Below are 22497 nucleotides of genomic sequence, written 5' to 3' on the forward strand. Positions count from 1 at the left end.
CTGCCTCCGTAAACATAGGCCACACATCCACGTGTACAATAACGTGTCGCACTTTGCCAAATTTTGATTTTCACATTTAGGCTTAGTTTGTAGGATTTTTTTGCTTTAGAAGCATACTCACCCTTTTTATACTTTATAGGCTAGTCAGAAAGTGCTGCCTTTTTCAGATGTCTAAGTTTTGTGACATTTCATGTTGAAATTTTGATACGCAAACATGTAAAAATGAATCTGGAAATTTCACGAAAAATATACATCTGAAAAAGGCAGCACTTTCTGATTAGCCTATAAAGAGGGTGAGTATGCTTCTGAAGCAAAAAAACCCTACAAACTAAGCCTAAATGCGAAAATCAAAATTTGGCAAAGTGCGACACGTTTTTGTACATGTGGATGTGTGGCCTATGTTTACGGAGGCAGTCCAGTAAATAGGCCACATTTATGGGGCTAGGAGCATGTCAGCTGGAGTTACTCAAGCTAACTTTGACGCATGAGTGAGTGTAGCCCCACTAGTGTGGCCGCGGTGTGCTGCGCTGATCAGAGGTTCAGCGTAGCATACCGCGGCCCCACTAGTGGGGCTAGAGTGAGTGAGAGTCCCCAAAAATGTTGAACTTTGTCAAATTTTTATTTTCACATTTAGACTTTGTTTGTAGTTTATACAAGGCTTTAGTCTAGAAGCACACTCACCCTCGGCCTCGTTAAAGCGATAGAAAAGTAGTCCCTACTTTTTCAGACCTTTATATTTCATGTAATTTTCAGGTTCGTTTCCACACGTTTGCATATCTATTATCTAAATGACAATGAATGACAAGTTAATACAACACGAAATCACATGAAAAATAGATGTTTGAAAAATGCTATCACTGTCAAGATGGTGAAAGACTGAATGTGCTTCTAAAGCGTAAATAAACTACAAATATAGTCTAAATGTGAAAATCAAAATATGACAAAGTTTTTGGGTACATGTTCCAAGTGTGGCCTTTGTTTACGGAGGTAGTCCAGTAAATTGGCCACATTTATGGGGCTAGAGTGAGAGATCCCTGGCTCAACATGTTCAACGAAATGGCTAGCAACATTTTCTAATTTCTTTTTTCATCCAAAAAAATTTAGAATTTTCTTTTTTTATTTATATAGGCCCTATTTTAAATTGACTTCAACATTTAATTACAGAGTATTACATTTTCTTTTTCTAATTGCTGGCTCTGGACAATTTGTTTTTTAAAAGGGAAGTAAAGTCCGAAATTGTAAAATGGTCTGATTCCCATCTTGTGAATACGAAGTCACAACAAATGTTGGCGCAGAAGGCACTGCCCATATCAGTGCCTATCAGGCAAAAACGTTGTTTACCAAAAGAAAGCCGGACCTGGCTAAATATACACTGCATACATCCAGTTTTCTCTTAGTCTTAGTGATCTGGGGTTTGGAGGATTTTGTTTTTAAATAGAAACAAAGTCAAAGAACCATTTTTTTGATAGTGTGGTTCGGAGGCCAAAAGATGTGGATGCTGCATATTGACAGGTCAATGAACCAGACGGTTGCCTGCCGTAGCGATAGCCACTGTATTATTATATGCTTGTAAAATTATTCTGTTCAGATTTGACAGACAAGGACAGCCCTGATGGATTGGACTTCTCTCTGCTGGAGCTTGGGTCTACTGGTCAGGTGACAGCCGTGCCGAGAAGCGACCCAAGCACTGGACCAGCACCACTCTCGACGGTAGGGCCAGAAAAGTTGAGCCGTTTAGCTCTGTGGAGCCTTCAGTGCAGACGAAACTTCCTACAATATAGATTTATGAAATTGCCCAGCATTTGAAGAACCTCAATTTTTTGGGCCTTCTATAAATAAATTTGAAATCTAAGCTACTTACCTGTTATTTAAGGTAATGATACACCGTACCCTCTGGAGACATGATTTAGTCCATCATTTGTAATGTGTGTATTTTGTTCGTATGAAGCAACAAACATGCTCAAAATCTAAAGAAGGTTGCTTAACAACTAACCTGACCGAAGGTTCAGCTCAGCTTCAGCGGTATATTTCGAGAAAAACAGCATTCTAGGATCTCAATTTCAAATCATTTCAAGTTGCTGAATCATGTTTTGAATTGGGCCTGCAGCGTCCGCTGAGACACGTTCTCACTGAGCCGATTGCAGCTATGAGATGTCGCTTACTGAACCGACGAATTGTAGCAACCGCGCGTGCGTGTTGTGTCAACGCTTGCGCGCTCTTCGCCGAATAAAAAACGAACTACTAACGGAAATTTCCAACGGTGCGTCTTAAGACGCACTGTTGAAAAGGCCTTCTTTCGTTGATTTCTTCAAAATGACAGCATGCCAGAAAGAACAATTTCACAGGGAGCTTAGTTCCTATCTTTCAACCAAGTATGTTTTTCAACAATATTTACGTCAGTTACTATTTGGATAGCTGCAAATGATGGACTGTGGCTTTAAGGGGAAATTTAGAAACAGTGCTTTACCGCAGGATTTTTTTTCCGTCCGTATTTTACTCCCAGTTGCCCAATGGCTTGCCGCCAGTGCTCCAAGATCTGAAAGTCAAGACACTTCAGTTTCTGGACCGACCGGAGAAACTCCCCATCCACGATGTCAAAGCGGCTCAAAGGTGGATATTTAAATTTGCTTTAAAAACAGTTTTAAAAAAAAATAAACTAAGACGTTAATTAATTGGGCGGGGTATGAATCTGCGACCTCCAGAATATCGTCGAATTGAGACTTACACTAAGGACAAAGCTCAATATTGACCCCCAAAATGTCAGTTGTTTCTCATTTTATTTTATTCCAGGTTTTGGCCTCGTAAGGCAGACCCATGCAGTCTGTACAAGGTCCCATCATGCCCTGTGCAGACCACTTTGCAGGTTGAACGACACCCGACAACGGGAGAGCTGACTGGATTTAGGGAGGTATAGTTCGAGGGTCAAACCCCCCCAACACCACCCTCCCCTATTTCCCCCCCCCCCCCCCCATTCCAAGCCCAGGTACCACCCCCCAATTCCCCCGTACCCCTACCCTGCATCCCAGCTTTTTAAATTTGAAATGGCCGGTTGGATAGCCTGTTCTTATTATTTCAGACACCATCCATACCCACCCTCTTCCCCAAAATTCCAGCCCCAAACCCCACAATTCCAACCCTAACCCCAGAAATTCCAACCCCCAGCACTACCCCCACCCCAGTCTCCCAGTTTTTCAAATTTGCAATGGCTAGCAGGCCAGTTGGGCAGTCTGTTCTTATTTTCAGATACCCTACCCTCACCCCAAACCCATCCTCCACAATTCCCAGCACCAGCACCACCCCAGCCCAGTCCCCACCCCAGCTTTTTATTTTCAGATACCCTACCCTCACCCCAACCCATCTCCCACAATTTCCAGCACCACCACAGCCCAGCCCCCACCCCCCAGCTTTTTATTTTCAGATACCCTACCCTCACCCCAACCCATCCCCCACAATTCCCAGCACCACCCCAGCCCAACCCCCACCCCAGCTTTTTATTTTCAGATACCCTACCCTCACCCCAACCCATCCCCCACAATTCCCAGCACCACCCCAGCCCAACCCCCACCCCAGCTTTTTATTTTCAGATACCCTACCCTCACCCCAAGCCATCCCCCACAATTCCCAGCACCACCCCAGCCCAACCCCCACCCCAGCTTTTTATTTTCAGATACCCTACCCTCACCCCAACCCATCCCACACAATTCCCAGCACCGCCCCCAGCCCAGCCCCCACTCCCCAGCTTTTTATTTTCAGATAGCCTACCCTCACCCCAACCCCAACCACCAACCCCCAGCACCACCCCCACTCCAGCCTCCCATCTTTTCAAAATTTCAATTGCTAGCCGGCCGGTTGGGCAGTCTGTTCTTAGTTTTCAGATGCCCTTCCCTCACCCAAACCCCACCCCTCAAAAAAAAAGGTTTCAGATCTGCAGCTTGATGAAGCAAAAGAAGACTAGACTCATTTGATATTAGTCTCCTCACGTGAGTGGATTGTGTTGATAGCTTCCTCGGTTGTCAATTTTCTATGGAACAGCATGCATTAGAGAAATGCAATCTTAACAGAAAGTCTGGAACCGAGACTATTTTCAGGACAGCTGTTGGCTTGTTTTGCAGACTATAGGCTGGTTCACGAAAGGGAACGCAAAAATGAAATTTGAGATGCATTGGCGCTGCGAATAAGCAAAATTGGACACATCACAACCTAAGCAAATTTCACAGTAAAACTTTTGTGATATCACATTCACTACGCATTTGCATTCGCCTAAACATTCATTAAAATACAATTTTGAATGGAATGTTGATTTTGCAGGTCCAAATGGAGGGTACAGCCTCAACGGCTAAAAACTCTCTGTCCCTCCGACGCCAACCAGGCCCACCCACCCAGTTCTTAGTTTTCAGATGCCCTTCCCTCACCCAAACCCCACCCCTCAAAAAAAAAGGTTTCAGATCTGCAGCTTGATGAAGCAAAAGAAGACTAGACTCATTTGATATTAGTCTCCTCACGTGAGTGGATTGTGTTGATAGCTTCCTCGGTTGTCAATTTTCTATGGAACAGCATGCATTAGAGAAATGCAATCTTAACAGAAAGTCTGGAACCGAGACTATTTTCAGGACAGCTGTTGGCTTGTTTTGCAGACTATAGGCTGGTTCACGAAAGGGAACGCAAAAATGAAATTTGAGATGCATTGGCGCTGCGAATAAGCAAAATTGGACACATCACAACCTAAGCAAATTTCACAGTAAAACTTTTGTGATATCACATTCACTACGCATTTGCATTCGCCTAAACATTCATTAAAATACAATTTTGAATGGAATGTTGATTTTGCAGGTCCAAATGGAGGGTACAGCCTCAACGGCTAAAAACTCTCTGTCCCTCCGACGCCAACCAGGCCCACCCACCCAGTCGGTGCGTGGTAGCTCCACAAACTTCCCCTTCTGGCCTGGTGGGATAGACGAGCCGTCGGCAGAGACCATTCACGCCAGGGGGGAGGACGACGAGGACATTGACTTTGAGAATGGTAAATATTTGAGAAAATACCAACGCTTCTTACGTCAAGATATTTGGGCTGGGCGTATTTCCTTCTATGTGTCTGAGTTTGTTTAGAACTGCATTCAATAGGGGACGTTGAACAATAGAGGACAATTGGGTCCCCAATTCCCAAGAGGTCCCCAATTTGGATTCATGTACAAAACATATGGGAGGTCTTCCTAAAAAGTTCAGGTACAAACAAAAGAGGGACAATAGGGGGTCCCCGATTGCAGGCAAATACACACTTGTGCGTGTATGTGTGCATGTTCATGGTGTAAATCGAGGACACACACGTGCAACATCATTGATGAATTGAGGACAGAAACCGAATCTAGATTCCTTGGTTGGAAAACGTGTACAAAGTCAATGAGAGCTGTTGCCAAAAAGTTAGAGTACAAACAAGGAAAAGGGAAGAGGAACAAAAGAAAATCCTTGATTTACGCCATAAAAAAACGTGCTAAGGTGTGTGGGTGTTCCATTTCACTGTAAAGTTCAGTCATCAATCTCAACGAAACTTAAAAGGTGGTCTTTGGAGAGAAGGCCGACGTAAAAAAATCCTTTCCAATATGGATGTTTATGAGGTCTCTGGAGAGCTCAGCTCCGTATTACTAATGACTCGAACATATGTTAGGCCAGTGTCTCACCCAAACTCTCCATTCGACCCAAACTCCCCATTCAACTGAGAACTGGTACCTGCCAAGTGGACAATCAAGGTCGTCACTGAAAATTGTTCTTACTGACTTCCTGTACATGTACATGTATGTATACAAACTGCCAGGATGCCAGGGAGATCGCGGAAGTTTTGTAACCATGTAAAAGTTGAGTGAGAAAGTTGCTGGTTCCAACCTTTTTCAATCCTACAAAATCTTCCGAAAACCTTGTAGTGGATTTTGAAGGGTCTGGGATGATAAGGTTGTAATAGCAATGGTTGGGTTTTTGTATCCAGATCTCCTCTCCATGCCACCGGGTCTGACCAATGGCATGGCATTCGAGAGCAAGCCGACCATTGTCAAAACAGACACACCCGACCGGTCGACGCCCAACGAAACAGCGCCCTCTAAGCCGGCGTCCCACATCCTGAAATTGACAGACCTCATGATCATTGACGATGGCGATGAGTATGCGTTCTCTGACAAGGAGGATGACGACTCGGACGAGTATGACGATGGGGACGCATCGGAGGTGGGCGGAGATTCCAGAAAAGAGGCGGATGAAGTCAACAAGGAAGCAGCCGAGAGTTTAGACAAAATGTTGCCAAAGGTATTAAGACAGTCGCAGTGTCTTGAAGTGGATCGTAAGACATCATAAGAATTTTTTCATGGATCATAAGACATCACAAGAATCTTATGATGGATCGTAAGACATCACAAATCCATCACAAGATACCCTGTCCAAAGTCAACATATGGGCTTTCCTTTGTTATTGTTCATCCACTGTGACTTGTGACTGGACTTGCGATTGTCTTGTGACTGGACTTGTGATGTACTTGTGATCCGTCAACAATCTGTCCTTCACTGGCTCTTTGTGATTAGACCACATAGCAGTGTTGTAGTTGAGCACATTTGCATGAGTACGAGTACTTTGCCATGAGAACGAGTATGAGTACGAGTACTTTGTCATGAGTATGAGTACAAGACAAGTTTTTTCCATGAGTACGAGTACAAGTACTTTGTCATGAGAACGAGTATGAATACTTTGCCATGAGTACAATTATGAGTACAAGTACTTTGCCATGAGTACGAGTACGTTGTTATGAGTAGGAGTACTTTGTATCGAGTATGAGCACTTTTACATGAGTACGAGTACAGTAAACTCCGGCTAAACCGACATCGTATAAACCGTCATATCGCGTAAAATCGGCCGTCTGACGAAAGTCCAGATTGTCTCTAATGCATTTCCGCTGACATATTCATTTCTAAGTCGGCCTTTGTAAGCCGCCATTTCGCCTATGTGGGCATGTAACTTTCAGTCCCATTTCCTCAAAACCACAAAAATTCCTCTGTATTAAGACGGCATCGTGCTCTGCGGTTTGCAAGAAGTGTTGAGTGAAAAGTCCCACACACTGCTAACTGACATCTGTTTATCAATGGCACGGCCCGTGATTGATGCATCGGCCAGCACGTGTACACTAATCGCACGTGTACACTGTTTCATGCACAGTCTGTACATTGTGTGCATCGTTCGCTTACACGTGCGCGATCAAAAAGGGGTTTTCCCAATAGCACATCAATACCAGTACCCCCTCTCGACTGCACGCATGCGCTCTGTTCATTTTGGGGGTCCCCTTATTGTACCAGTACCATGCACACATTTTATTTGTGACTGTACACGTACGTACATGTACGTGCACAATGTACACTACATGTATATGGACATACAGTATGCAAGCGATCTGTATATTGTACCACTGTTAACGCTAGCCGGCCGCGCCGTCCTTGCTTCATACGTATGTACATGTACATGCATTACTTTCTGTGATCCATACCACAGCCTGTTTGTGATGATAAACATTGAGGATATATTTGCTGGAATCAACCATGGATGTAGAAATAAACCAGGGTAAATCAAAGCCTTTGAATTTTAGCCATGAATTTTGTTTGCATGATCCAGATACAGATGCGCATAGGCCATTAATTCAATCTATTTTTTCCACTCTGTGATTCAATTTGTGTATTTGTGTAAGTCGGCGAAATGACGACTTGCAGCAAAAGCTGACATTCGCGTAAGTCGTCACAAATTCTCTGGTCCCGAGAGTGCCGTCTTAGCCGGAGTTTACTGTACTTTGTAATGAATAGGAGTATGAGTACTTTGTAAGGCCAAAAAAAAAAAAAGTCGGTCTCTGGTCAGCGCGCACGTCGATTTTAAGCATGCGCGTCGATCTTTTTTTTTTCCAAAATGTTCCGCGGTAGATCCAACAGCGCCCTCTATTTCCGCACCTCCTCAATTTTTTTTTACCAAAGAGCACCAAGGAATGGGAAATTGCACCAAGGCAAATGATCAAAAGCACCAAGGCAAATTATGGAGGACACCAATGTACATGAGGACACCAAAAAAGCAAAATAGTACCCCACCTTGTCTGTACAATCCAAGCTTGAAGAAAAAAAAAAAAAAAAAAAAAAAAAAAAAAAGCTGCGTGGCCGCGTCAATTCCGGAACTTTGGTCTGACCAGAGACCGAATATTTTTTTTTTTTGGCCTAATGAGTATGAGTATGAGTACTTTGGTATGAGAATGAGTACAAGTACTTTGCCATGAGTATAAGTACAGTTCTGAGGTAGCTTTTGTTTCCGTTAGTACGAGTACGACTACAAGTGCTTTGTTGTGAGTATGAAATATGAGTACGAGTACGAGTACAAGTCAAATTTTCCATGAGTACAATTAAGTATGAGTACCAAAAAATGATCCTGGGTACAAGTATGAGTATGAGTACTACAACACTGCCACATAGCGTCATCTACTGTTCATGTGCAGAGCCAGTGGTTTGTGGAAATATTCCTTTGGCCCCACACTTACAAATTTTTTCGTGATGAAAAATGCAAAAGTAAAACTCAGAGGAATGCAATTGTTGATTTGCTCTGCAGGAGATGATGGTTACCAGGCAACCAAAGAAGGAGGGGGCGGAGCTCACTAAGGAGCAGTGGGCAGTCAACGTGGACATCTCCCACCCGGTGAGCGACTTCCATAGACTGGTACCGGCCCCTGCCAAAGAGGTGAGTGAATGTCTCAAAGCTTTTGCTAGCTAATACTCGGGTGGGACTCGAACCCATGACCTCCTGCTTACTAGTGCAGACATCTTGCCACTCAACCACTGAGCTTGCCATGGTCGGCTGGCTGGTTCGAGTCTGATATAGCAGTGGGTTCCACAACCAAACTATAGAACCATTTGAGGGTTTTTGTAACTCTTTAACTGAACAGTAAGGAAAGCACAGGCTTGGAAGGCTTGTAAACCCCTCCGATGCAGAAAGCCCATTTACTAACACGCTTACAGTAAGGGGTCCCTCCGTGGACCCAGATATTTAGCGCCTTGTTTTGAGGCTACACAACACTGTATCTATATGTACACAATCTCGACATCTCTGTAGACTATAAATAAGGCGGTCATTGACAGGAAACAGATGTTGTATACATAGTCTGTGGTCAAGTCGTGCACTGGCTACCCCCAAGTGATCTTGTTTTGTGCACGTGTATATGGGCAGCCCAGGTTGTCAGGCTCAGATATGCCTGACCCGGGGTCACACACTAAAGGTGACTGCATATATCCGTAGTGGGTGTCTCTGGCTAGGATTAGATGGAAGATCCCCAGAATTGGTTTGACATTTTTTTTTATTAAGGTAATTAACCAAATTGGGTCCCCAAAAGGGCGAGTTACTGCGTCGGAGGGTTTTAACCTCAAGAAGATCCGGAGGTCCATGATGCCAGATAAACTTAAACGAGCTCTGTTCCGTGCATCCGTGGAGTCCATCCTACTCCATGGCTCTGAGGTATGGACACTAAGTACAAAGTAAGAGGCTAGACTCGGTGGCTGCTACACTCGCATGCTGAGGATGGCTCTAGACGTGAGTTGGAGAGACAAAGTCAGGAATGAGGTGCTCTATGGCCACCTGCCAAGGATCTCCACAACTCTCAGAACTAGGCATCTGCGATTGGCTGGTCACTGCATTCGGCATCCAGAGATAGCTGCAAGCGAACTCATCTTATGGGAACCCACTCATGGAGTAGCCTCTCGAGGTGGGCAGACGCTAACCTACGTGGACCAGCTGCGTCGTGATACTGGGCTAGCCTCTGCAGCCGAGATCAGGACGGCCATGGGAGACCGTGACGTATGGCGTGCCTTTGTTGCAGTCCCACGAGAGTCGACTTGATGATGATGATGATGATGATGAAAATGAACATTTTAATAATAATAATAATAATAATGGAGTCTTATATAGCGCACGTATCTACCAACAATTAGGTACTCAAGGCACTGAAAATTATGTCAATTATCAAAGAAAGGTAAATAAAGTGTATGAGAAATATGAGACCCATTATGTAGCACCTTATAATGGTTTACAAGGTGCTGCGGCGCACATTGCAGCCACTGCCAGAAACACCAGGGCAAACCCCTTCTCTTAGCGATAAGTGTTACTGGGTTCTTTAACGTGCATTTCACAACACATGGGACCTACGGCTTTACGTCCGAACCGAAGGATGAAGCAATAATGGTCAAGTGCCTTGCTCAAGAGCACAAGCACCATGTTCCCACAGTCAGGATTCGAACCCATGCACCACGGCACACGAGTTGAGCACCGTAACCATTGGACCACAGCGCCCCATCTATTATCTATGTTCAATTATACTTCAGTTGTTGGAGCTACGGTGCATATGCATTTTTTGTGGGACCCAGAGAATTGAGACGAAATAACAAAAAGAGATGACATCATTTCAACCATGTTTTTTTTTTTAAATTTTTGTGCAGTGGCCGTTTCAGCTGGATGTGTTTCAGAAGCAGGCGGTCATCCATTTGGAGAACCACGACTGCGTGTTTGTCGCCGCGCATACTTCAGCTGGTAAAACGGTGGTCGCCGAGTACGCCATCGCGCTGTCGCTCAAGCATCTGACAAAGTAAGACAGGAATTATCCTTGTACTGAATTGAGGGAGTCACCTGAACACAAATTGATCAGGTGACTCATCAATTCACATGATCAGTCACATGATAGTTGACCAGTGATTAATCATGCCATCACGTCAACTGATCAAAAATTTTGGTCATCCAAAATTTTTTTTATTTTTTTTCCTGTTTGGGCCGCACAGGGAGTAACAGGCAGGGTGGTTTGGGGCGGTCCAGGGAGTAACAGGCAGGGTGGTTTGGGGCGGTACAGGGAGTAACAGGCAGGGTGGTTTAGGGCAGTACAGGGAGTAACAGGCAGGGCGGTTTGGGGCGATACAGGGAGTAACAGGCAGGGAGGTTTGTGGTGGTTTGTGGTGGTACAAGGAGTAACAGGCAGGATGGTTTGGGGCAGTACAAGGATTAACAGGCAGGGTGGTTTGGGACAGTACAGGGAGTAACAGGCAGGGCGGTTTGGGGCAGTACAAAGAGTTACAGAAAGGGTGGTTTGGGGCAGTACAGGGAGTAACAGGTAGGGTGTTTTGGGCAGTACAGGGAGTAACAGGCAGGGTGGTTTGGGGCAGTACACGGAGTATCAGGCAGGGCTATTTTGGGCTGTAAAGGGACTAATAGGTTTCAAATCTGTAACTGACCAATCAACAACTCCGCAGAACGGTCTACACATCACCCATCAAGGCCCTGTCCAATCAGAAGTTTCGGGATTTCAAGGAAACCTTCGGCGGGGACGTGGGTCTGCTGACCGGAGACGTCCAGATCAAAACGGACTCGTCTTGTCTCATCATGACGACGGAGATTTTGAGGTAAGCAGAAAATACTGCTTAGCTGGTTTATTAGCTAAGCAGAAATCGACTGGGAACCAGTCACAGCTGATACAAAATGCATGACGTTTTGGCTGGTAACCCGTTTTTGCTCAGCAAATACTTTCTGTGCTTAGCAGATTTCTGTGCTTACCCGTTCCATAACATTGCCCATTTTAATCCTGTGCTATTTTATCTGTTACCTAGCAACATTTCCAAATATCATTTAAGGTAGAGTACATAATTTGTCATTTATACATTTGTTTCGTTTGAAGCAACAAAAGTGCTAGGAATCTTAAGATGGGTGCTTAACAACTATTAAACCTGATGAATGCTGAATACTCTGAGAAAACAATATTCTAGCATCTTGATTTCAATTCAAAGTTGCAAAGTCATATTTTGAATTGCGCCCGAAATCGGCATCTGGAACACGTTCTCATTCAGCCGATTGCAGCTATGCTATGTCACGCACTGAACCGACGAATAAGTAGCAAACCTGCGCGCTCGTGCGTCGTGTCAACGCTTGCGCCCACCCAGTCACGGATTCGCCCAATTACAAACCAACTACGAACGAAAATTTCCAAAAAATGCGTCGCTTGACTCATCTTTGGAAATGACTTTCTTTTATTGTATTCTTCATTTCGCAATATTTTTAGTATGTTGTGCATTGTAATGCTTTCTTTTCTTTCAAAATACCCATTTATTGCCATTGGTAGAATGGGCCCAGTCAGGACACAAAATGCAAAAAATAGGACGTCACACACGTTAAAGATCCTATACACGGTGCCCGGATGTGTTGAACTGTCGTAAAATCTTGCAGGTTTTTGAGGTCAACTTACACTCTAAAACATTCATCACTGGTCGCTGTAGTTTGTAAAAAGATAAAAACGGTAAAGCTGTGTGTTTTTCTTTTTTTCGTGCGTTTCAGGTCGATGTTGTACAACGGATCAGATATCATACGTGACTTGGAATGGGTGATCTTTGATGAAGTTCATTACATCAATGATTCAGAGGTAAGTTACCCGAAATAAAATCATCGGCCAGATGCACTAGCGATGTTGCGCGTAACGTACTGGTTCTGGGTTCGAATCCTAAAACATACATTCGGCATTGTAGCTCGGAAGCCTGAGACATTGCAATCGACTTCACGAAAAAGTGTGTAACTTACGCCAGGCGTAGAAGTTAAGCAAGAAATTTATTAAGCAAGAAGTTTATGTTCGAAAACTAAAAATAGTGCATTTGGCATTGTAGCTCGGAAGCATAAAACATTGCAGCCGACTTCATGAAGCAGTGTGTAACTTACGCCAGGCGTAGAACTTAAGCAAGAAATTTATTGCGCAGCTGCTCAATAAATTTGGCCGCAACTTTGCATAGCTGCAGAATGTTTCAAACTAATTCAGCTTTAACGACACCTGTTTGTGTATGATTTCCGTTCGATCACAAAGCAGTCTTTGAATCATCTCCGCCCGCCATTTTGGAAATAAATTTGCCCGACTTTCTTCCGAATCATGCAGCAACTCTAGGCGTTTTGTCACAGGCAAAACGACAATTCATTTATTTAAAGTTATAGTCCATCATTTGCAGCCATCCGAAAAGTAACTTGCGTAATTACTGTTGAAAAACAAACTTGGTTGAAAGATAGTAAGGGAACTAAACTTCCTGTGAAATTATTCTTTCAGGGAAGCTGTCATTTTGAAGTAATCAACGAAAGAAGGCATTTCCAACGGTGATTCTTAAGAAGCACCGTAGGAAAATTTAAATTAGTAGTTCGTTATTCAGCGCAGCGCGCACAAGTATTGGAACGACGCACACGCGCGCGCGGTTGCTATAATTCGTCGGATCAGTGCGCGACGCCGCGTATAGCTGCAATTCAAAACAATTCAAAACATGATTCAGTAACTTTTGATTTGAAATTGAGATCTTAGAATGCTGCTTTTCGTGGAATGTACAGCTGAAGCTTAGCTGAAACTTCATCAGGTTAGTTGTTCAGTATCTTTCATTAGATTTTGAACACTTTTGTTGCTTCAAACGAACAAAATGCACTAATTACAAATGATGGACTATAGCTTTAAAACACAAAGCTGTGAGTGTCTTCTCTTGTTACGACCTTCGTAAGTTGAGCAATGACAGGCTCCATGACAACGATCACGATTTGCCAGTTGCTACACCATAACGTAAGCCATGTACCTGAAATGTTGCACGACTGAAATGTTGCGCAACTCATGGTTCAAGCGGAGTTAAGTCATTGCATCTGTATCAAAGCTTCGTCAAATGGGCTGCTAGATCTGAAGTCGTATAGACAGTCAGGTGGTCAGAGGATAATTGCCTTGCCCTTTGAGTAAAGCAAAATTAAAAAAAAACCAATTAAATATCTAAGTTTTGCTGGTTTGTTTTGGTCTCATTGTGGGATGCTGTGGTCCAATGGTTACGGTGTTTGACTCTTGTGCCGTGGTACATGGGTTCAAATCCTGACCGTGGGAACATGGTGCTTGTGCTCTTGAGCAAGGCACTTTACCATTATTGCTTCGTCCTTCGGATGGGACGTAAAGCTGTAGGTCCCGTGTGTTGTGTAATGCACGTTAAAGAACCCAGCAACATTTATCACTAAGAGAAGGGGTTTGCCCCGGTGTTTCTGGCAGTGGCTGCAATATGCGCCACAGCAAACCATTATTAGGTGCTACATAATGGGTCTCATATTTCTCATAAACTTTATTTACCTTTCTTTAATAGTAGATGCGTGCGCTATATAAGACTCCGGTATATATTTTGGTGAATTTTTCCGTTGACAGAGAGGTGTTGTATGGGAAGAAGTTCTGATCATGCTGCCTGCCCACGTTAAGATAATCCTGCTCAGCGCCACAGTGCCCAACACGCTGGAATTTGCCGATTGGGTAGGGTGAGTATCAAACACGTCCTGTCATACTTAAACAACCCTCCCAACGAGAGATCTACAAGATTGTGCAGATTCAGAATAACATTAGTTGTGCGTACTATGCGCCATACTCGCTCAAACCAGCATGCGCACGCAGTGTGTACCTTCTGCTAGGCCTCTCATAAGTGGGTACAAAAAAAGTTCGCGTTATCAAAATGTTATTTGTCTGTAAAAACATTTTGGGGTGCAGATATTTGAAACGGTCTCCACAAATTGGTCGAAATCTTCGTTCATGGGGTGGTAGTCAAAAGTTGTAATCCTGTACTTGCCATGTCCCTAGTGGTGGGATTTAAATCCAGAAATTTTTTAACATTCGGTTTGAATTCCACTATTCGGTTTCTATTTCGGAAACAGGATATTCAAAAACCAACCTTAAAAAAAAGTTAAGCCTTCCATGTTTTGGTGACGCAGGCATTGGATGCCCTCCCAGTGACTAGGTATAGTTTGCAAGATTCAATGACCAATTTATAGCAAAATTGGGGGATGTTCCAGTTATTTTCTGTAGCCTTTGTCACCAAAAAAATGGAAGGCATCACTTTTTGTTGGCGTGACTGTGAACTGAATGTGAACTTCCGGTGAAATCGAATAACCATTATTCGGTTTGAAAAAAAATTGGATAACCAGATTTTGAAGTCTCCGATTTCTTCCACCACTACATTTCGCCAAGGATCATATCGTAGTCTCGGTGGTACAGTTTTCCGGAAGTTGCAGGAAAACTTCTTGCTCTCGTCAACTTCTTTGTTCTATCTTCTTCTTTTTCTTGTTTTATAAACAATTTTTTTTTAACTTTTCCTTTCTACAGACGCATTAAGAGGAAGAAGATTTACGTCATCAGTACCTTGAAGCGACCAGTCCCATTGGAACATTTTCTGTACACTGGAAACAGCACCAAGACCAACAACGAACTGTTTCTTATCGTAGATTCCACAAAGAAATTCTTAACCTCGGGGTGAGTACATTTTTTTGAATTTGGTGCTTAGCAGATTTCTGTGCTTAGCAGATTTCCGTGTTTAGCAGATTTCCGTGCTAGGCAGATTTTCGTGCTGAGCAGATTTCTGTGCTGAGCACATTTCCGTGCTGAGCAGATTTCTGTGCTGAGCAGATTTCTGTGCAAGCAAATTTACGTGCTGAGCAGATTTCTGTGCTGAGCAGTTTCTGTGCTGAGCAGATTTCCGAGCTGAGCAGATTTATGTGCTGAGCAGATTTCTGTGCTGAGCAGATTTCTGAGTTTAGCAGATTTCTGTGCTGAGCAGATTTCTGTGCTGAGCAGATTTCTGTGCTGAGCAGATTTCCGAGTTTACCAGATTTCTGTGCTTAGCAGATTTTGTGCTTAGCAGATTTCATTGCTTAGCTGGTTTCTATGCTTAGCAAATTTTAACTATTTGTCGAAAAAACATTTTCAGGTACCATAAAGCAGTTGATGCTAAGAAGGAACGAGAGAGCAAAGCGTCTTCGTCTCATGGAGCCAAGGGACCGAGACAGTGGCCTCACAAAGGGGTGAGTGTCAAAATCAAATCAAATCGAATCAAATCAGATCAAATCAAATCAAATCAAATGACCAGGTAGGCATTCTGTGAAGTTAACATCCTCTACATATGTTCATGTATTTGAATAGCGTGGATTGTGTGTTCGCAACAAAGTTTGCCGAAGTTGAAATGTGGTCCACTTTTTTTTGACTTACAGCCCAAATTTGACAACGATATTAAGGTTGTCGCGCCATTTAAGAATTTATGCCTATTTCAAGCCTTTATGCAAATTTTCAATTTTTGCTCATAGGACAAAGGCGTGTATTTGTCCATCATTGAAATGCTACGCAAGAGGGAGCAGCTTCCCGTGGTGGCGTTCACGTTCTCCAAGAAGCGTTGTGACGAGAACGCAACGATGCTGACGACGCTTGACCTGACGACGACCAACGAGAAGAGCGAAATCCACGTCTTCATGCAGAAGTGCGTGGAGCGGTTGAAGGGAACCGACCGCATGCTTCCACAGGTAGGGGCGGAGCTAGGAATTAGGTAGGCGGGAGCTGTGTCTTTGTGTGCAGAAGTGCATGGAGCAGTTGAAGGGAAGTGACCGCGTGCTGCCACAGGTTGGGGGCGGAGCTAGGAATTGAGTAGGCGGGATCCATGTCTTCATGCAAAAGTATGTGTAGTTAGGGGGCGGAGCTAGGAATTAGGTAGGCGGGATCCGTGTCTTTGCATGCAGCAGTACATGTAGTAGTTGAAGGGAAGCGACCACATGCTGCCACAGGTAGGGGCGGAGCTAGGAATTAAGTAGGCGGGATCTTTGCCTTCGTGCAAAAGTATGTGTAGCGTTTGAAGGGCAGCGACCGCATGCAGCCACAGGTAGGGGGTGGAGGTAGGAATTAAGTAGGCGGGATCCCTGTCTATGTGCAGAAGTGCGTGTAGCGGTTGAAGGGAAGTGGTCACTTGCTACCAAAGTTAGGGGGCGGAGCTAGGAATTAGGTAGGCAGGATCTGTTTCTGTGTGCAGAAGCGAGTAGAACAAGCAAAAGGGAGTAAACACACAAAGCTATCGGTGGGCTTGCAAGCTTACCTAGGTGGGACTTGAACCCATTACCTCCTGCTTACTAGCACAATGTCTTGACTACCAATCTTGACAGGGTCGGTTGGCTGATTTGAATCTGATCTAGTATTTTCATTGTTTTTTTCTTCGCAGGTTCTTCACATGCGTGACTTGTTGAAGCGGGGTATCGCCGTCCATCACAGCGGCATCTTACCCATCTTGAAGGAAATGATTGAAATGCTGTTCCAACGAGGCCTTGTCAAAGTAAGGGGAAGGGGGCGGGAGGGGGGGGGGATGGGGGACAGCGGGACGGGGAAGATTGCACAACCTACATGTATGTACCCATGAAAACAATCAGTTTCACTTCGCGTTACATTTACATGCATTCATGTGTAAAAGTTGTACAATGTGTGCCATTTTAGGGATACCAACCATTCAGTTTATTAAATCCTCATTCTACTTGCAGTTACTGTTCGCAACAGAGACCTTCGCCATGGGTGTCAACATGCCTGCCAGGACGGTCATCTTCGACTCCATCCGTAAGTTTGACGGCACCGGTCAGCGTACCTTACTGGCCGGAGAGTACGTACAGATGGCTGGCCGGGCAGGCCGGCGTGGCCTGGACACCACAGGAATGGTCATCATACTCTGTAAAGGTGACGTACCTGAGTCTGCCGAGCTGCACAAGATGATGTTGGTAAGATTTCAGAGGGTTTGTTGGCTGTTTCAGGAAAATTTTCCGAAATGGCCTTTGTTTTCATAATATTTTTTTTTCAGACTCTTTTCCAATGCATTGTACATGTTGTCTTTCTTACTGAAGAGTTACCTCGTCCCCAGTGCTTACTTTATTTCCAACCTCCTTTCCAATAGTAAGCCCTGGATCGGAAACTTTCTTCCTGAGTAATGGATTTATATTGTGTAGTTGGTGTTGCTATGTCTAACGTGCATTACGTGTTTTCACTATCATTGTAATTTTAACGTCCATGCCTTCTCAAAAATACTCCTTTCCTTTCCAGTTTGCTCATATTCAGAGATGCCACTTTTAACCGGAATTCTGGTTTTTAAAAAAAATCTCACAAAATTCCGTTTTTTTTCTGGCCGTCAAATTAACCAGAAAAAGAGAAGAAAAACTGTGGAAATGCGTTGATTTCTACCTCGATTTAGTACATTTAGGCGCACGCATGGCACAACGTTGTTCGTTGAAGTAGTCTTAAAAACAGTCTTTGTGTATGTTGTTGCCGAGCCTGCATGCGATACAAGCGGCCAACGTACTTGCACGCAGTATACAACGGCGCCTCGCGCGTGCTTCACCGCGTGTGGGCGTGTTGTGTGCTAAGCACACGTAGCATTCAGCCTGGAAATCAAGTCTATCATTTCAGCTATCGGTGGTTTCCGATTGCAGTGATATATGTGAATACAAAAAATGCGGGTACCAACCATGTTTTTTCGTTGAGTAGTGCATCGCGTTTTTTTCAAGCAGACCCTGTGGCATCTCTGCATATTAATTTAAAACTTGATACTCCATATTGGCAGGCCAGATTGTAACATTTTAACTTCCAAAAGAAATTTGTGTTTTCACAACTCATGGCGCGACAAATTGATGCTGTTTTTACCCCAGACACCGCATACAAAAACAAACGCTAAAGTAACGCACATGCAGGCACCAGACGATTCCCTATTTGCATACTTGTTCAAATATCTTGCACATGCAAATGATCCAATACCAGGGTGAAAGAGCAGGTAGTGGTGGGCGCGTACTGCTCGACACCCTGGGGATGAGGTTGGGGTAAACCCTCCAAGCTGGACCCCAGTTCGTAACTCCTAGCGACAGGTTCGAATCCAACCTGAGTAATTCCTGTGAGGAATGTAGGGGTTCCAATCCCACCCAACTAACTCCATGAACTTTCCATGCTCTCCACCAGGGTAAACCCACCCAGCTGGAGTCCCAGTTCCGGCTGACATACACCATGATCCTCAACCTGCTCTGCGTGGAGGAGCTGCGAGTCGAAGACATGATGAAGCGCAGCTTCTCGGAGTCCAGCACCCGGAAAGACGCCAAGGAGTATGAGGCCAAGCTCCGAGTCATCCAGGAGGAGATGAGCAACGTCCAGACGCTGAACTGCTATCTGTGCCACGAGGATCTGGACCAGTACTACCAGACCTGCAAGCAGCTGCAAGGTCTCAGGCTAGAACTCAGGGTAAGTGTAGGTGTTCTCCTTGTACCTATCTGCATGACTAACTACCTGACTGCCACTTGTGAGGAGGCAGAGTTGCTGACTCGAGTCATGTGACTTGGACTCGAGTCGGACTCGAGTCGCTATTTTTGTGACTTGTGACTTGACTTGTAAATACCAGCTTTGACTTGTGACTTGACTTGGACTTGCAAACAATGACTTGTGACTTGACTTGGGATTGCAAAAAATGACTTGTTACCAACCCAAGTCAGACGCTACTCGAGCGACCCAATACACTTTAATTAAGCTACTATACTTTTAATTAGCTTTTTCATTCCAGAAAATAGACCTCAGTGACTGAATCCAGTAAAATGAATAGTTCCCACTAGTTTCAAAAGTTTTCAATACGACTGTCACAACAAACTACACAGTTTTCAATGACCAAGTCTCTTGCGTAATGTAATGGTTGAACAAACTTTGAAAGGAACCTTTCATGAAAAGAAAGCAGGCCTTTGTCAATTGCATGTAAAATACCGGATAGCCTAACCCATTGGTAGGCATTTAGTATACATGAAAATTGAACAATAAAGTGTTAGTATACTACATGTAATCGAGTGAGTGAAGTCTTTTTTTCATGTCATCTCAACATTTATTTCTACAATGTAAAGTAAATTTATTAAAGTATACAAAGGGCTAATATCCGACAGATATGTGATAAACTACAAGAATAGTAATAGCAACACATTGAAAAAGGGGAATTAAGGAAGCATGTTCAAAATAACTTGTAAGTTGACGCCAGGTTCTTTTAGCTTATTACAGCTGGACAAAATAATGTGCAACTTGACGTGTTCTTGGACAAAGATATACTTGTGACTTGACTTGTGTTTAGACCAAATGACTTGTGACTTGACTTGTGACTGGACCTAATGACTTGTGACTTGACTTGTGACTGGACCTAATGACTTGTGACTTGACTTGGACTTGCAAACAATGACTTGTGACTTGACTTGGACTTGCAAAAAATGACTTGCTGCCACCTCTGTGAGGAGGGCAGTGCTATCAAATAGGATTACCCCGTGTTGCCAATGAATGGGCTGAATGTTGACCATTGTGTAGACCACACGCTTGAAAAGACTTCCAGTGAATAGCCATTCTGAATCAATTGAGCATAAATTTTCTGTGCTTGGGACCAGCTTTTCAACACTTGTCATTCTTTGTGTCTGGTAACAAAACCAAGGATTCGTAATAAGCCCACATATGGCAGCTTGAAGCAAACTAAAGGCATAATTGTAAAAAAGAATGCACAGACGGAAACTCTTCAGGAAGCCTTGGGGATTGAGTGTGTGGATTGATATAGGTTTACCACTTTTTGATTAGTGTTTTTTGGTTTTGTAATTTTAGAGAGTATTGATGAGAGAGTCTTTGGAAATAATGTGAAAAATACTAAATATGACGGTATGCATCAAAACAAAGGCTAGAAAAATGCCAACTTACTAACTTTTTTCTTTTGGTGGACAAGTGTAATGATCAGACGCACTTTCCAAAGTGCCTTTCAGACCGGCGGCGATTGTCTAATTCAATTTCATAATTAAAAATCCATCTTTTTTCCCACTAGAAAATGATAGCATCTCATCCCTTGGGAGTGAAGGCCCTTTCGCCAGGACGCGTTGTTATTGTCTCCACCAAGGAGCATCGCAACGCCCTGGGTGTCGTCCTCAGTTCCTCCACAGCAAGCAAAGAGAGAACATTCAAAACCTTAGTCCTGACCAATCACGCCGACCCAGGGGGTGCGGGCATGCAAAACGGAACAGCTGACCCAGGCGGGGGTCACCGTGTACACGTGCAGCCCCTGCGTAAAGAGCCGCTATTCCGGCCGGAGGGGCCCTGCGGCCACACGGTCTTGGATCTCGTCGGGCAGGAGATCGGAACCGTCACCACGGTCGCCATCAAGATCGCCAGCGACCGGATTGCGGAGGATTTCAAGAAGAGACAGATACCGAGATTCAGGTGCAAAGACGACAGCAAATTTTGCGCGATCCTTCGCGAACCCCTGGCTTTGCGAATGCACAAACAACGCTGTTTGGGTGTTAAGAAGGAATATTCAAGTGGCTTGAAGCAATCGGCGCTCGTATTTCACATGAAAATGCTGATTCCCTCAAAAACTACACACAATCTTGTTCCGTATTAGGGGGACTACACACCTGATTTAGCGATAGTTATTATGGGGACTGAAAGGAACAGCAGAAGTCCCCGGAAGTCAGTCCTAATTTTCCTAACAATATAGAACTTCACCACAACGCGGTGCTGGCTAGGGCGTTTTAATTGGCCTCTGCCTAAATCAGTAGATGAGCTCATTGGACGTGTACAAATGCCTGGCAAATTGACCAAGTCAGGGTTTCTGGACTAACAATGAAAATAACAAGTATGTGTAGATTTTTAACATGTTGACCTCTGGAGCTGACGCGTGAGGGTGTGCATTATAAAGAGCTCGCAGCTGTTTTTCGTGTGTGTAAAGGGCGCCAGCTTGGTAAATTGCTGCGCAGTCCATTTACCCAGGCGCGCTAAAACACCGTCCTGCAAAGGTCGTCTTGAAACAAGACTTCAAATTACCCTATTTCCAAACTATCTGTTCTTTGTTCTATAACCTCGACCCTCACTGCCCCACCCCCTCCTGCACCCCACCCCTTTCCCTCCCTCAGGGACAACCCGCCCAGCCAGTCCACCAGCCTAGCCACTCAGGAGCTGTTACGGATCACGGAGGCCAACCCTGAGGGTCTGACGTCCCTGGATCCCGTCAAGGACCTGCATCTACGAGAGCTGGACCAAGTGGAGAAGTTCCAAGAGAGGGACACGCTGGAGTCTCTCCTGGACCAGTTTGGTTGTCTTAACTGCCCTAACTTCCTGGAACATGTTAGTGACAGCGGAGTCTAAATGATTATTCTTAAACATTCCAACCCCGCGTTCGAATACTTCCCCCACGCTTATTTGTGCAAGCGTGACTGCGTTCGATTGTACTCCCACATGACTTCTCATGCTAACTAAAAGCCTGGCGCAAGTAACTGACCTGCTGAGCCGGTTACTCGGGTAAGTATACCACAATACAATGCAAAAACGTGGCAGCTAAGACTATCGCTGCAGCAGCGCATTGGGCATTCAAGCATGTCCAAGCTTCACTTCACACGAGTACTAGATGATGGGAGAAAAGTTAAGTTAATTTTAAACAGGGACGGCATTTCTTGTTCACTTATAGTGGCCACCATGGCTTGCTTTTCACGGCAGCGGCATCTAAGTCTAAATGACAATGACATCTGTGTCAAAATGACAGCCAAGTCTAAATGACAGTGATGGCTAATTTTAAACGGCAAAAAAGCCAAGTTCTAATGACAAGATGTCATATCTGTGACAACTTAAGTCTTTAGACAAGATGGCACATC

At 44.3% G+C, this 22497-nt stretch overlaps 1 protein-coding gene across 1 annotated transcript in view; it reads left to right on the forward strand.

The window, feature by feature from the left end:
* LOC119720272 (helicase SKI2W-like) overlaps window positions 1-22497 on the forward strand; it is a 28161-nt gene that overhangs the window by 1345 nt on the left and 4319 nt on the right. The window contains exons 2-20 of the mRNA XM_038189912.1: window positions 1589-1710; window positions 2504-2610; window positions 2791-2908; window positions 4309-4369; window positions 4892-5020; window positions 5978-6291; window positions 8611-8739; window positions 10488-10633; window positions 11289-11438; window positions 12364-12448; window positions 14225-14331; window positions 15170-15316; window positions 15771-15864; window positions 16144-16356; window positions 17043-17153; window positions 17356-17586; window positions 18812-19087; window positions 20679-21070; window positions 21763-21973. Coding sequence (XP_038045840.1) covers window positions 1589-1710; window positions 2504-2610; window positions 2791-2908; window positions 4309-4369; window positions 4892-5020; window positions 5978-6291; window positions 8611-8739; window positions 10488-10633; window positions 11289-11438; window positions 12364-12448; window positions 14225-14331; window positions 15170-15316; window positions 15771-15864; window positions 16144-16356; window positions 17043-17153; window positions 17356-17586; window positions 18812-19087; window positions 20679-21070; window positions 21763-21973 — 3143 coding nt within the window. The remainder of the gene's footprint in view (window positions 1-1588; window positions 1711-2503; window positions 2611-2790; window positions 2909-4308; window positions 4370-4891; window positions 5021-5977; window positions 6292-8610; window positions 8740-10487; window positions 10634-11288; window positions 11439-12363; window positions 12449-14224; window positions 14332-15169; window positions 15317-15770; window positions 15865-16143; window positions 16357-17042; window positions 17154-17355; window positions 17587-18811; window positions 19088-20678; window positions 21071-21762; window positions 21974-22497) is intronic.

Source organism: Patiria miniata, unplaced genomic scaffold (assembly GCF_015706575.1).
Source record: "Patiria miniata isolate m_02_andy unplaced genomic scaffold, ASM1570657v1 HiC_scaffold_9, whole genome shotgun sequence".
Taxonomy (NCBI): domain Eukaryota; kingdom Metazoa; phylum Echinodermata; class Asteroidea; order Valvatida; family Asterinidae; genus Patiria; species Patiria miniata.